General features: G+C 30.0%; 2 protein-coding genes across 2 annotated transcripts; both read right to left on the reverse strand.

Moving 5' to 3' along the window:
- Window positions 1-28: 28 nt before the first annotated feature.
- On the reverse strand, window positions 29-6,650 carry DFA_02100 (uncharacterized protein; the record flags this gene model as incomplete). The annotated part of the gene is made up of 15 exons (XM_004357527.1): window positions 29-301; window positions 1,639-2,744; window positions 2,824-3,084; window positions 3,150-3,416; window positions 3,513-3,779; window positions 3,847-4,134; window positions 4,205-4,566; window positions 4,649-4,772; window positions 4,854-5,104; window positions 5,181-5,318; window positions 5,382-5,462; window positions 5,581-5,796; window positions 5,997-6,131; window positions 6,244-6,349; window positions 6,464-6,650. 15 exons carry the CDS (start codon window positions 6,648-6,650, stop codon window positions 29-31), a joined length of 4,062 nt encoding a protein of 1,353 aa, XP_004357584.1.
- Window positions 6,651-6,926: 276 nt separating this feature from the next.
- DFA_02101 (uncharacterized protein) lies at window positions 6,927-11,667 on the reverse strand (the record flags this gene model as incomplete). The annotated part of the gene is made up of 11 exons (XM_004357528.1): window positions 6,927-8,251; window positions 8,321-8,602; window positions 8,673-8,945; window positions 9,011-9,301; window positions 9,377-9,750; window positions 9,829-10,257; window positions 10,360-10,428; window positions 10,509-10,868; window positions 10,959-11,213; window positions 11,313-11,454; window positions 11,517-11,667. The coding sequence occupies 11 exons, from the start codon at window positions 11,665-11,667 to the stop codon at window positions 6,927-6,929; spliced, it is 3,951 nt and encodes a 1,316-aa protein (XP_004357585.1).
- Between the last annotated feature and the right edge of the window lie 237 nt (window positions 11,668-11,904).

Consider the following 11,904-nt stretch of genomic DNA (forward strand, 5'->3'; position numbering starts at 1 on the left):
ACCAACCGACCTAACCAAATTAAATAGGCTATGGGTAGGTTAGGTTGGTGGCCAAACCTTTAGTCAAGGTCAGACTGAGCAGGCTGGTCTGTCTCTCTTGTTTGTTGACCACCCACAACGAAACGGTTGGTGTATCATATGATGTGTTGAGGAGGATGACGACGACGCTGCTTTCGACATTCTCAAAGCTCGTCGATCGATCGGCTTTTTTAACGACATCGAGATTACTCAACGACATTTCCCCGGGAATCCTTGGAGTCGACTGATACCATCGATAGGTGGTCTGAGCTAGTTCCAGGGACTACTTGTAGGGAGGTGATTCGTGTCAAGTATTATAATACTTAAGTATATCTTGATTGTTGTTGTTATTGTTGTTCTACATATGCACTTTATTTTAAGTGTTGTGATAATTTTATTAATATTGAGTGCTGTGCATGAGACTATGAAAGTCTATCATTCAATGGATCTATTTATATCTATACTATACATTACGTCCAGATACAACAACAACAACATCTGTCCTTTATGAGGGGATTAAAAGTAAAGTATTTTAAAGACATACTACAAACCACATTACGAGGCCAGGCAGTAATACTCAGTGGCCTGATAAAAAAAACGAAAAGTTTGTTTCAGGCACAAGAAGCCATTATCATCTTTAAATATATTTTAGTCTTGTTTGAGCTAACTGTAGTATACATTATAACTTTTCAAGAAGATCTATATATTTTTATTTATTATCTAACACTATATTAGAGAGAGAATACATGGGAATGGAAAACAAGCTTTGTATTGAGAATGCTACCCATCCATTGTTTGACTCTTGGCCCTACAGAGCTGTACCGAAGAAGTTGTCACATAACCCGAAACTCGCCTGGAATATAAACAAGGTACAAGGCACGAATGGTACAGCAGTTCGCAAGTTCCTCCTAGGTCTCAAGAAACCAGTACCTAACGAATGGTCCTCCAGAAACCTCATCACACACAACGATCTAAAGAAACCAAAGAAGTTATGTGAACAGTGTAGTACAACTAATCACAACACAGTAGACTGTCAATTCCGTAATGCACCACCATCACGTTCAAATGGGACAGCAAATGATACATACACCAATCAGAACAAACAACAAAACCACCATGGTCGCGAGGGTCGTCAATCCAACTTGTCGATTGTATCTGATATTGTGATCAGAGATTGACCAATAGAGATCATGATATCCGATACAATCGACAAGTTGTCAGGTCACTTTCACTTACAAAATGAACAAAGCTGACTGGTATTATAAGTTCTATGTATACATATATATAATATTTATTTATTTATACACTTATTATTATTTATTAACAATATTTTGATCTAAAAATAGTAGGTTAATTCATTTTGGATAGTTGGATAAAGTTGTTTCTTTTTTTGTTGTTTTCTTTCTTTTTAAATATGATCATCGACGTGATGATAATAGCAGCAGCAACTATACAAGATACAACAATAGCAATGACAAGTAGGTTGTTGTTACTCGATTCTATATGCGCGATATCACATTGGTCTCCTTTTCCAAATATTTCACGGTCAATTTGAAGAGGTGTGAAATTAGGATCAATCAAACATAGTTGACATTGTGGAAGATGAATACCAATCAATACAATCGATTGTTGATCATTGATTCTAGTTGTGTTGATTAATTCTATTTTGGAGTACGTTGATTTGTTGTTGTCTGATATTACAAATGGTAGGAATTGTCCAAAGAATTGAATATCATCGTTGGTGATGATTCGAATAAATTCAATTGAATCACTATCTTGGAATGATTGGAATGTTTCCACTTGATTGATTGATCCATCACATCCAATAATAGTTTGATTATTATTAATTGTGGTTGAGAATAATACAACGAGATGTGGTGATTCTGATACTGTTGAATAGGGCCAATCTTTAATTGATACTGTTGATTTAATACTATTATTACCAATATAAATACTTTCATCTCCAAATTGAATGGTTCTATTACCGTTATTTGATATTTCAATGGTTGATTTAATATCAGTGTTTGAAAATATATTCTGTACATTATTATTTGTCGATAATTGATATTCTAATGATTTAAATTGTTGATCTGTTGTTGATGTTGTTGTTGATGTGGTATCAGTATAATTATTCCAATTATTAGTTGTATGTAATTCTTTAATTGTTTGATTATTAATATCCAATTCTTGAATTGCAATCATTGAGAATTCGAATCTATAATCATCACCAATTCCAAATGATATCGTTGGATTGTTCAAGTGTATGATTGATTTCAAATCTTGATCGATTGATATTTTAAATTTACAATCATCATACCATTCCAAAGGAACGCATTGACACTTTCCATCAACACATTTACCATGACCACTACAATTATTTGTTCTAACCATACACTCTTCATCATCGGTTGGTATTGGATATGGTATGAATAATAATGTATTGGATGAATAATCTCCATTTGGTATGTTGATTGTGATACTTGTTTCACCAGGTTGCGGTGTTTCATCAAAGTTACATTCAATCATTGTTTCATTGGATTGTACAATACTACAAAAGTTGGGATTACTGGCATCGTTGATATAGATTGATCCTTGATGCGAATTAATTCCAAAATGACCATTTAAAATCATTGATGTTGGTGGAGATGTTGGTGTTGGTTGGGATATTGACTCTGCCAATAATCTAATAAATTTGGTTGATATTAATTGAATCGATGATACAATTGCTTTTGAAAATAAAATAAATCATATGATTAGTATTATTATTAAGTTGATAAATAATACAATGTAACTTATATAACATACTTGGATAAGGAATAATAGTAGTAGTTGTATAAACTCCATTGGGTACATTGATTCTAAGGGTATTTCTCCCAGGTGTTGGTTGACTATCAAATTGACATTGAATAGAAACATTACTTGATTGTTTAATCGAACAGGTGTATGAACCAATCAATGAGGTCATCAATATAGAACCTTTGTCAGAGTTGACTCCAAAATAACCATTTAAATTCATATACTTTGGTGGATAGGTAATCGGTTCAAATGTTGTTGATATTATATTGGCTTAAGAATAATAAATATAATTAATTGATTGATAATAATACAAATATTATTTAACAGATACATACTCCTAGGAAAAGGAATAGATAATAATGATGAAGTAAAGTTTCCATTTGGAAGTTGAACATAAAGTGTTGATGGACCTGATAATGGTGTTTTATCAAATTTACATTTGATCATAGTTTGACTTGATTCGATAATCGTACAGCCATACGGATCGGTAGGTGTGTTTATAAATATTGATCCTTGACTTGCATTCACTCCAAAATATCCATTTAAATTTAAATACAAAGGTGGATAGGTTGATGGCTCCAATGATAAAGATTTAACACTCGCTATAAATAATAAAGGTAATAAAATAGATTCATATTAAATTAATTATTTAATGATTATTAATTGCTATATCATCTATACTAAATATTTCAACATACTTGGATAAGGAATAGTTAATAAAGTACTCGAATTAAATTCTCCATTTGGTATGTTGATTGAAATGAATGTTGGACCAGGTAAAGGTATTCTGACAAATGAACATTTAATATTGGTTGGTGTTGAAGCAATAATATTACAATAATAACGATCTGTTTGATTATTGATGTATATCACTCCACTTCCAACATCCAATCCAAATATACCAATTAAATTTAAATATAAAGGTGGATAAGTTGGTGGTTCAAAACTATATGATCTTACATTTGCTATAAATGAATGAAATAAAGAATTAATAAAATAAAATCTAATTATGAATATTTTAGTTTTACATACTTGGAGGATAAGGAATAGATAATAATGAATCAGATGAATAATCACCATTTGGTAATTTTAGATTTAAATTAATCGATCCAAATGGAAGAGTATCTGAATCTGTAATATTACATCTTATAAATGTTTGATTTGATTGAATTATAATACATGCATATTGATTGGTGTTGTTGTTTGGATTGGTCAATATAATCTCTCCATTATTTGAATACAATCCAAAATAACCATTGAAATTTAAGTATTGAGGTGGATATGTTGTAGGTTCACTTATAATCTGAATCAATGTTGTTGCTAAAAAATAAATAAAGATTAATTAAATATTATTTATATTGATCAAGATGTAGTTGAATAGTTTAATTACCTTTTTTATAGATATATGGAATGATTGTTTGATTATGAGCTTCATTATAAACATTTATATTTGATAATTGGTTGGTAGGATATTGATCGATAGTACATATTATATAACCTGATTCATTCTTTTGAATGTGACATGGATACCCTCCAAATTCAATTTTAGGTTGGTATTGTTCAAAGTTGGGGAGTAGTGTATAACCGGTTGTCACTGATATCTTGTTGTATCGAGCGTCTAATGGTTCAATGGCTGATGATCCCATTGTAAATGTTGCATCATAGATTGTAAAATTAAATGAAATATTTTCGTTCAATGAGATCGTTTTATTGACCACTGATCCAATCCCGATGTTTTGATCTATAGATCCTCTAAAATTGAAAATGAATTATTATGGTTAGAAATGAATATATATATTATAAAAAAATCGAGATAGTAGGATGATAAGCTTACTGTAATTTCTTGTTTGGATAAACTATGAAAAGGCCTGCACTGTCACCCCATCCAATATTATCACCAGTGACCCAATATTGGTTATTAAATGCTGCCAATATGAATGAATCAATTTTGAAATTGTCTAAATAGTAAAAAGATTTAGATTATTAACAAATTTGTTTGACAAGGATGATGATATATATTTAATTATATTTATACATACCAGTACATGGATAATTAGGAAATCTAGGACCATTGTACCGCCCACCTGTGCCAGCAGAGTAACATGGCCAACACGCAGGAACCATTGATACATTGGTGTCTCGTAAAATCAAAGAATTAATATAACAAAATTTTTGGTTACTCAAGTCTCCAGTCAAATCAGTATTTCCAGATAGATCAAGATCCAATTTATAAGGATCATTATCAAGTAGATTAGGTAAAATACGTGTCATATTTCCATATCTTGCATCACTAATAATAATAGAATATATTAATTAGTTGTTGAAAAACATATATTTAATAAATAATAAAATAATTTAATAATTACATTTTTGTCAATGTTGATGGTAATGGATCATCGATATTGGTAGTTATAAACAAGGTACGACCATATAATATAAGTTTATCCAATGTAGTATAATGTGATATATTATTTGGTGATATAAATTCTAAAGATGGTATATCTCTGGGAAAATGTTAAATAATAAGATGTCAGTATGCAGTCAGGTGTATTATTACTCAAACATACAATAATTTAATATTCTGTGGATATTTAAATATAGCTTGAAAAGGAATATAATAATGCATATGTACTCCAAACCCTTTCAAACTATTAGATTCAACTTGAACTATTGTTTTGTTTTGACCTGATAAATAAATATTTCTTTTTTTTTTTGTGTTAGATATGAAAACAAATGGTATGAGTGTATATATAACATATTACATACAATTGGTCTAGTCTAGGATATGATATTTGGTCAATCAAAAGTATACCATCATCTTTAATAGCGTTGACGTTGATTGTAAAAGTAGTAAGTGATTTGGTATTCAAAAAGTAAAATGGAAGTGTGATATTAACACCAATATTGGCTTGATAAAGTAGAGGTGGAAACGTCATTGAATTTCCAGTACCCACACTACTAACATTTGGTGAAAATATATCCCTAAATAAATAATAATAATAATTAATATATATATATTTATCTTATCGTTTCCTTTGATGCTCATCAATTATTAGTTTGGACATAACAATTACAATTGTTCTAAAATAGGAAAGCCGTTGAATAAATGGTCGGGTATGCTTGTGACTCTAGAATCTCTCACATGAAAGCTGTACATCCTGGGGTATGACCCATTGACAAACATATCCAATACGTTGATATGTTGATGTTCTGTAGTTGGTGTTGTCGCCAAGTCGACATATAATACTTTGGGGAATACCAATGTCTTCAAATCTGGTAGTTCTGCTTGTCTTTGGGTGTAAAACATATCAAATGTTCTATTGTTGAGAGGAGAGGATTATGATGATTGGTGAGTCATTTATTCATTCACTCATTCTATTGAGTGTAATAATAATATTATTATTATGTAATATATATATCTCTACATACATTGAAGTGATACGATTAGTAGTTTCATCACAGTAAAAATCACCATTGCGGCAACTCGGTGTCCCATACCTTCCATAGTAATTGTGAAGCCATAATGCCGAGTCAGCTAAAGTAAAGTAATAATACAAGATAGAGATAAAGAAACAAGTAAGATTAATAACAATGAATGATCTATATATCTATCTATCTATCTATCTATCATATTAATATTAAAACCTACCTTCGTCTGCAACGAAATCATCAGGTGACTGAGCAGTAACGAAATAAGATCTTGCTGCTGCTGATGATGATGATTGTTGATCATTACTTGTAATGATGATCACTATCAACGTGATCAAAACAACAATGATATGTGACCGTAGTGATGATGATAATCTACATTTCACTCTGCTGATTTGCTGCTGCATACTTTAAACTACAAGAATTCTTAACACACAAACTTTTATTCCTCTTTCATAAACGAGTACTCACGAAACCCCCGCTTTCATCAAAAAATTAATTAATTAGTAAGTCGGCAACCTACCTCAAAGAGGAGCAGTCTCCAACCATTCATTCATTGGCAATATATATATATATATATATATATATATAAATATAGGTTTCTCACAGCTCTATGAAATAACAAAGGTTTCGACTGCTGTTATTATTTATACATGTACATAATAATATTTAATTTAAATGATTTATTTAATTTTCATTAGATGTACTCTGTGATGTGATGTGGCTTTTTTGGATTGTCGGTATTTGATAAATACGAAGAGAGCAACTGCAATGCTTGGAATAATGGTGCATACCAATATCACTGCTATCTTCCAACTAGCAAATCTATTGTCTGTTGGTGGTGGTGGTGGACACTCTCCAAATATTTCACGGTCAATTTGGAGTGGTGTGAATTGAGGATCAATCAAACATAGTTGACATTGTGGAAGATGAATACCAATCAATACAATCGATTGTTGATCATTGATTCTAGTTGTGTTGATTAATTCTATTTTGGAGTACGTTGATTTGTTGTTGTCTGATATTACAAATGGTAGGAATTGTCCAAAGAATTGAATATCATCGTTGGTGATGATTCGAATAAATTCAATTGAATCACTATCTTGGAATGATTGGAATGTTTCCACTTGATTGATTGATCCATCACATCCAATAATAGTTTGATTATTATTAATTGTGGTTGAGAATAATACAACGAGATGTGGTGATTCTGATACTGTTGAATAGGGCCAATCTTTAATTGATACTGTTGATTTAATACTATTATTACCAATATAAATACTTTCATCTCCAAATTGAATGGTTCTATTACCGTTATTTGATATTTCAATGGTTGATTTAATATTTGTATTTTCAAAAATAATATTATTAATATTTGTAGACAGTGATAATTGATATTCCAATGATTTATATTGTTGATTGGTTGTTGTTGATGTGGTATCAGTATAATTATTCCAATTATTAGTTGTATGTAATTCTTTGATTGTTTGATTATTAATATCTAATTCTTGAATTGCAATCATTGAGAATTCGAATCTATAATCATCACCAATTCCAAATGATATCGTTGGATTGTTCAAGTTAACGATTGATTTCAAATCTTGATTGGATGATATTTTAAATTTACAATCATCATACCAATCCAAAGCAACGCATTGACACTTTCCATCAACACATTTACCATGACCACTACAATTATTTGTTCTAACCATACATTCCTCATCATCACTTGGTAATGATGGATACGGTATGAATAATATTGTATTGGATGAATAATCTCCATTTGGTGTTACAAGTGTCAATGGAGTGATAGAACCTGATGATGGTTGTTTTGTGAAATGACATTCGATCGTTGTCTCATTTGAAGTTGTTACACTACAAAATGAATCGGTATTATTAAATCGAATGGTTGATAAACTAACATTTAAACCAAAATGACCATTTAAAATCATTTGTTGGTCAATTTGTCTTGTTGAATCAATTAATTTTACAGATGTAATTAAAACATCTAAATAATTAAATTAAATTAATTAATATTAATTCAAACTAGTTAATTCTTTGATATGTTAACACATACCTGATTGAATATATGGTATAATTAATTGAGATGAATAATTTCCATTTGGAACAACTACAGTATAATCAAGTGGTCCTGAATATGGTTGGTTTTCAAATTGACATATAATACTAGTTTCATTTATATCTGTGACTGTGCATTGAATAATATTATGTTGGTCGCCACCAACATCATCTGCAAGCAATACTTGTCCTACATTTGTATCAGGTCCAAAATACCCATTTAATTCAAGATGTGTTGGTGGGTAGGTTGATGGTCTTAAAGTATATGATTCAACATTTGCTATAATAATTAAATACACAAAGTTAATATATATATTATAAATAATAATATGTGTGTTTAATTTACATACTTGAAGGATAAGGAATAAATAATAATGGAGAATTATATGAACCATGAGGTACAGTAACAACCAATGTTGATGGACCTGGGAATGGTTGATGGGTGAAACTACATTGAATATAATCACTACTAAATAGTTTGACCAAGCATTCAACATCGTCGTGACCAGGTGACTGAATAGAAACATTTGCCTTTGGTTCTAAAATAGTCCCAAAATACCCAAATAAATTTAAAAGGGTTGGTGGATATATAGGTGGTTCAAGTTGATATTGAGTAACAATAACTAGATAGAGATAAATATTTTTGTTAATATTATATTATTATGATTATTTTAATTGATAGTCATACTTTGAATTGGAGCAGGAATAACAATTAAACTAATATTATTGTATGATCCATAGGATGGTATTACAATATCAAATCCAGTGATACCAGGTGGTGGTTCTAGTTGTTGTAATTTACACTGAATAAATGTTTGGTTTGATTGAATAATCTCACAACCATACGTCTGTAATGTCTCATCTTGAGGTGTCAATGTAATGACGGCAAGATTTGTATTGATTCCAAAATACCCAATTAAATTTAAATAGGTTGGTGGGTAACTTGGTGGATCCAATGTATATGATACAACATTTACAGCTAAAAATAACAAATTAATAAATTAATAAATAAAATTATTCATTTATCTTTTTTTTTTTTAAATGTTTTACATACATTTCAAAACAACATCAGGATTTGTAATAGTTTGATTGAATTGATTTTCAATTTTAACCAATGGTTTTGTATTATTTGGATAAGTTATTGGGGTACAAACAATTGATTTGGTAAACTCTTGGTATCTTTGGAATTGACATGGGTATCCTCCATAAGAGATCGATGGTTGATGTTGAACAATTGGATTAACAAAATCGAAAACAACAGTCACCGAAGTTGCATTAAAAGTTGAATCCAATGGATCAACAATCACATTATTAACTTGAAATGATACCTCTGAAATGGTAAATTCAAATGTATATCCTTGAATTGGATCTTTAACCAATGAATAATTATTTACTTGATTTCTACCTAAACTTAAATCAATTTTACCCCTACAAACAAAAAAGAAAGAGATTAGAATAAATAATTATAATTATTATTTATAATATTATTATTTAGGATTGACTTACATTAACTTTTTGTTTGGATAGATTTGAGTAAAGTTTGTGTTATCACCCCACCCGATATTATCACCAGTTATATTAAACCAACCTTGATATGAAGTTAGATTAAAACTATCAATTTGGATATTACAAAGTGGTGATGCGGGTCGTTGCACAATTGTGCTGAGTCTTGATGAATTATAACACCACCAACATGACGGAATCGAGTTGATTGGTGCATAGGGTGCTCTCAAACCTTGAATATAACAAAATGCTTGCGATAAATCACCAGTAATTCCATGGTTGCCATTAAAATCCAATACCAAATTATTTGGATCATTGTCCAGCAAGTTGGAAGGTATCTTTCCACCTTCCCACTCTGATTGAGATTTAAATGATTTCAATGATGCTGGAAATGGTGTATTAATAGGTGGAAATAATTGACCTTCTAATGTCCTAAAAATTAAAATAATATTAAATAAATAAATTACAACAATAAATATTAAGAGTATTATTATTATTTTCAAAATATATATATATATATATACATATACATACAATGATTGTAAATTTGAATACAAAGACATATTTTGTGGTGATAATCGTGATGCTCCTCCATGATGATCTCTAAAAATAGAATAGAATAAATATATTAATATATTAACGTTAATACATATTATTATTATTATTTATGTGAGAGTACTTACAAAATGATCAATGATTCTGGATGAATAAATTGAGGATTAATAGTAGCATATCCAATAGAGTATTCACGATATCCAATGAATTGGGTGACTGAAGATGTTTCGACGGTGATAGTGAGTTGATGACCAATATCATTGGCATAAGTGATATAAATAAGGTCAAGATTTGGGAACCCGTGTTGACTGAAACTTATATCCATGGAATCGTTAAGAGAAAATAACAAGTTGAAATTAATCAAGTTGGGAAGATAAATAGTTGGATCAATTGTAAAAGGTGAAGTGGTCTTGGAGATTGTGATATCCTGTACAGTTGTTATATTTATAAATGTTTCGACTGATAATATATTGGTAGAATATATACCCCTAAAATAAAAAGAATAGATTTGGGATAAGTACAAAAAGATATTGGATAATAATAATAATAATAATATTATATAATTTGAGGATACAAACAATTTTGTTAAACTTGGGAAATTTCCATTTGAGAAAGAGTCTGGTATATTATGAAGACGATCATCTGTAATGATTAGAGATTCTAGGGATGGAAGATCAGTGAAATAAGATAATAAATCAATCTCTGCAAATTCGGGTGGCATCAAGTCAAAATATAGTATTTGTATATCCATCTCTGTAACATAGGGAAATGTCAACTTTGTTATATTTGGTAATTCTCCAACATATTCAAAATCAACTACTGTCATAAATGGACTAAAGTAATAAATAAATAAATAATAATAATTATTAGAATTTCAAAATTGAATGAAATGGTCTGTCTGTCTGTCTTATTTAATAGAACAACACACTTACAATTTGATAATATGAAAGACATCTGGATCATTATCATCCAAAATACAATCGATTTGGTATGTGTCATCTGTACATATACGAATCGACGATTCGGTTGAGATATACGATCCAAAGTATTTAATTAACCATTCAGCCGATTTAACTAGTTCAAATTAATAAATAAATAAATATGTTATTAATATTACCTTAATACTTAATACTTACACTCATCTTCTGGTAAATCAGGAGTAGCTATAATACCACAAGTTGATACAAACAACAACAACAACGAAACTAATACTAATATTACTGATGTTGATGATGATGTACTACTCCTACTACTCCTACGAGTACTTGATCGATCATGTAACACCATTATCACTACGTCTCTCTCTCTTATTATCTATCTATCTATCTATCTATATTCACACAACTTTTGATGAAAGAGAACTGTGAACCACGACATAGAGTTAGTTTTGAGAGATATTTTTAAACGCGATAAACATCCCTTTCTTTTTTTGTCCAAGGTCCTGCCCGTCCTCTTCTCAAGAGTTGTCGGTGCATGAATGCATGCATGCATTCATTGTATACGATTAATATTTAATAGATCTAA

Source organism: Cavenderia fasciculata, assembly GCF_000203815.1.
Source record: "Cavenderia fasciculata unplaced genomic scaffold Scf_Dfasci-G-b-126g04.f1-5, whole genome shotgun sequence".
NCBI lineage: Eukaryota > Evosea > Eumycetozoa > Acytosteliales > Cavenderiaceae > Cavenderia > Cavenderia fasciculata.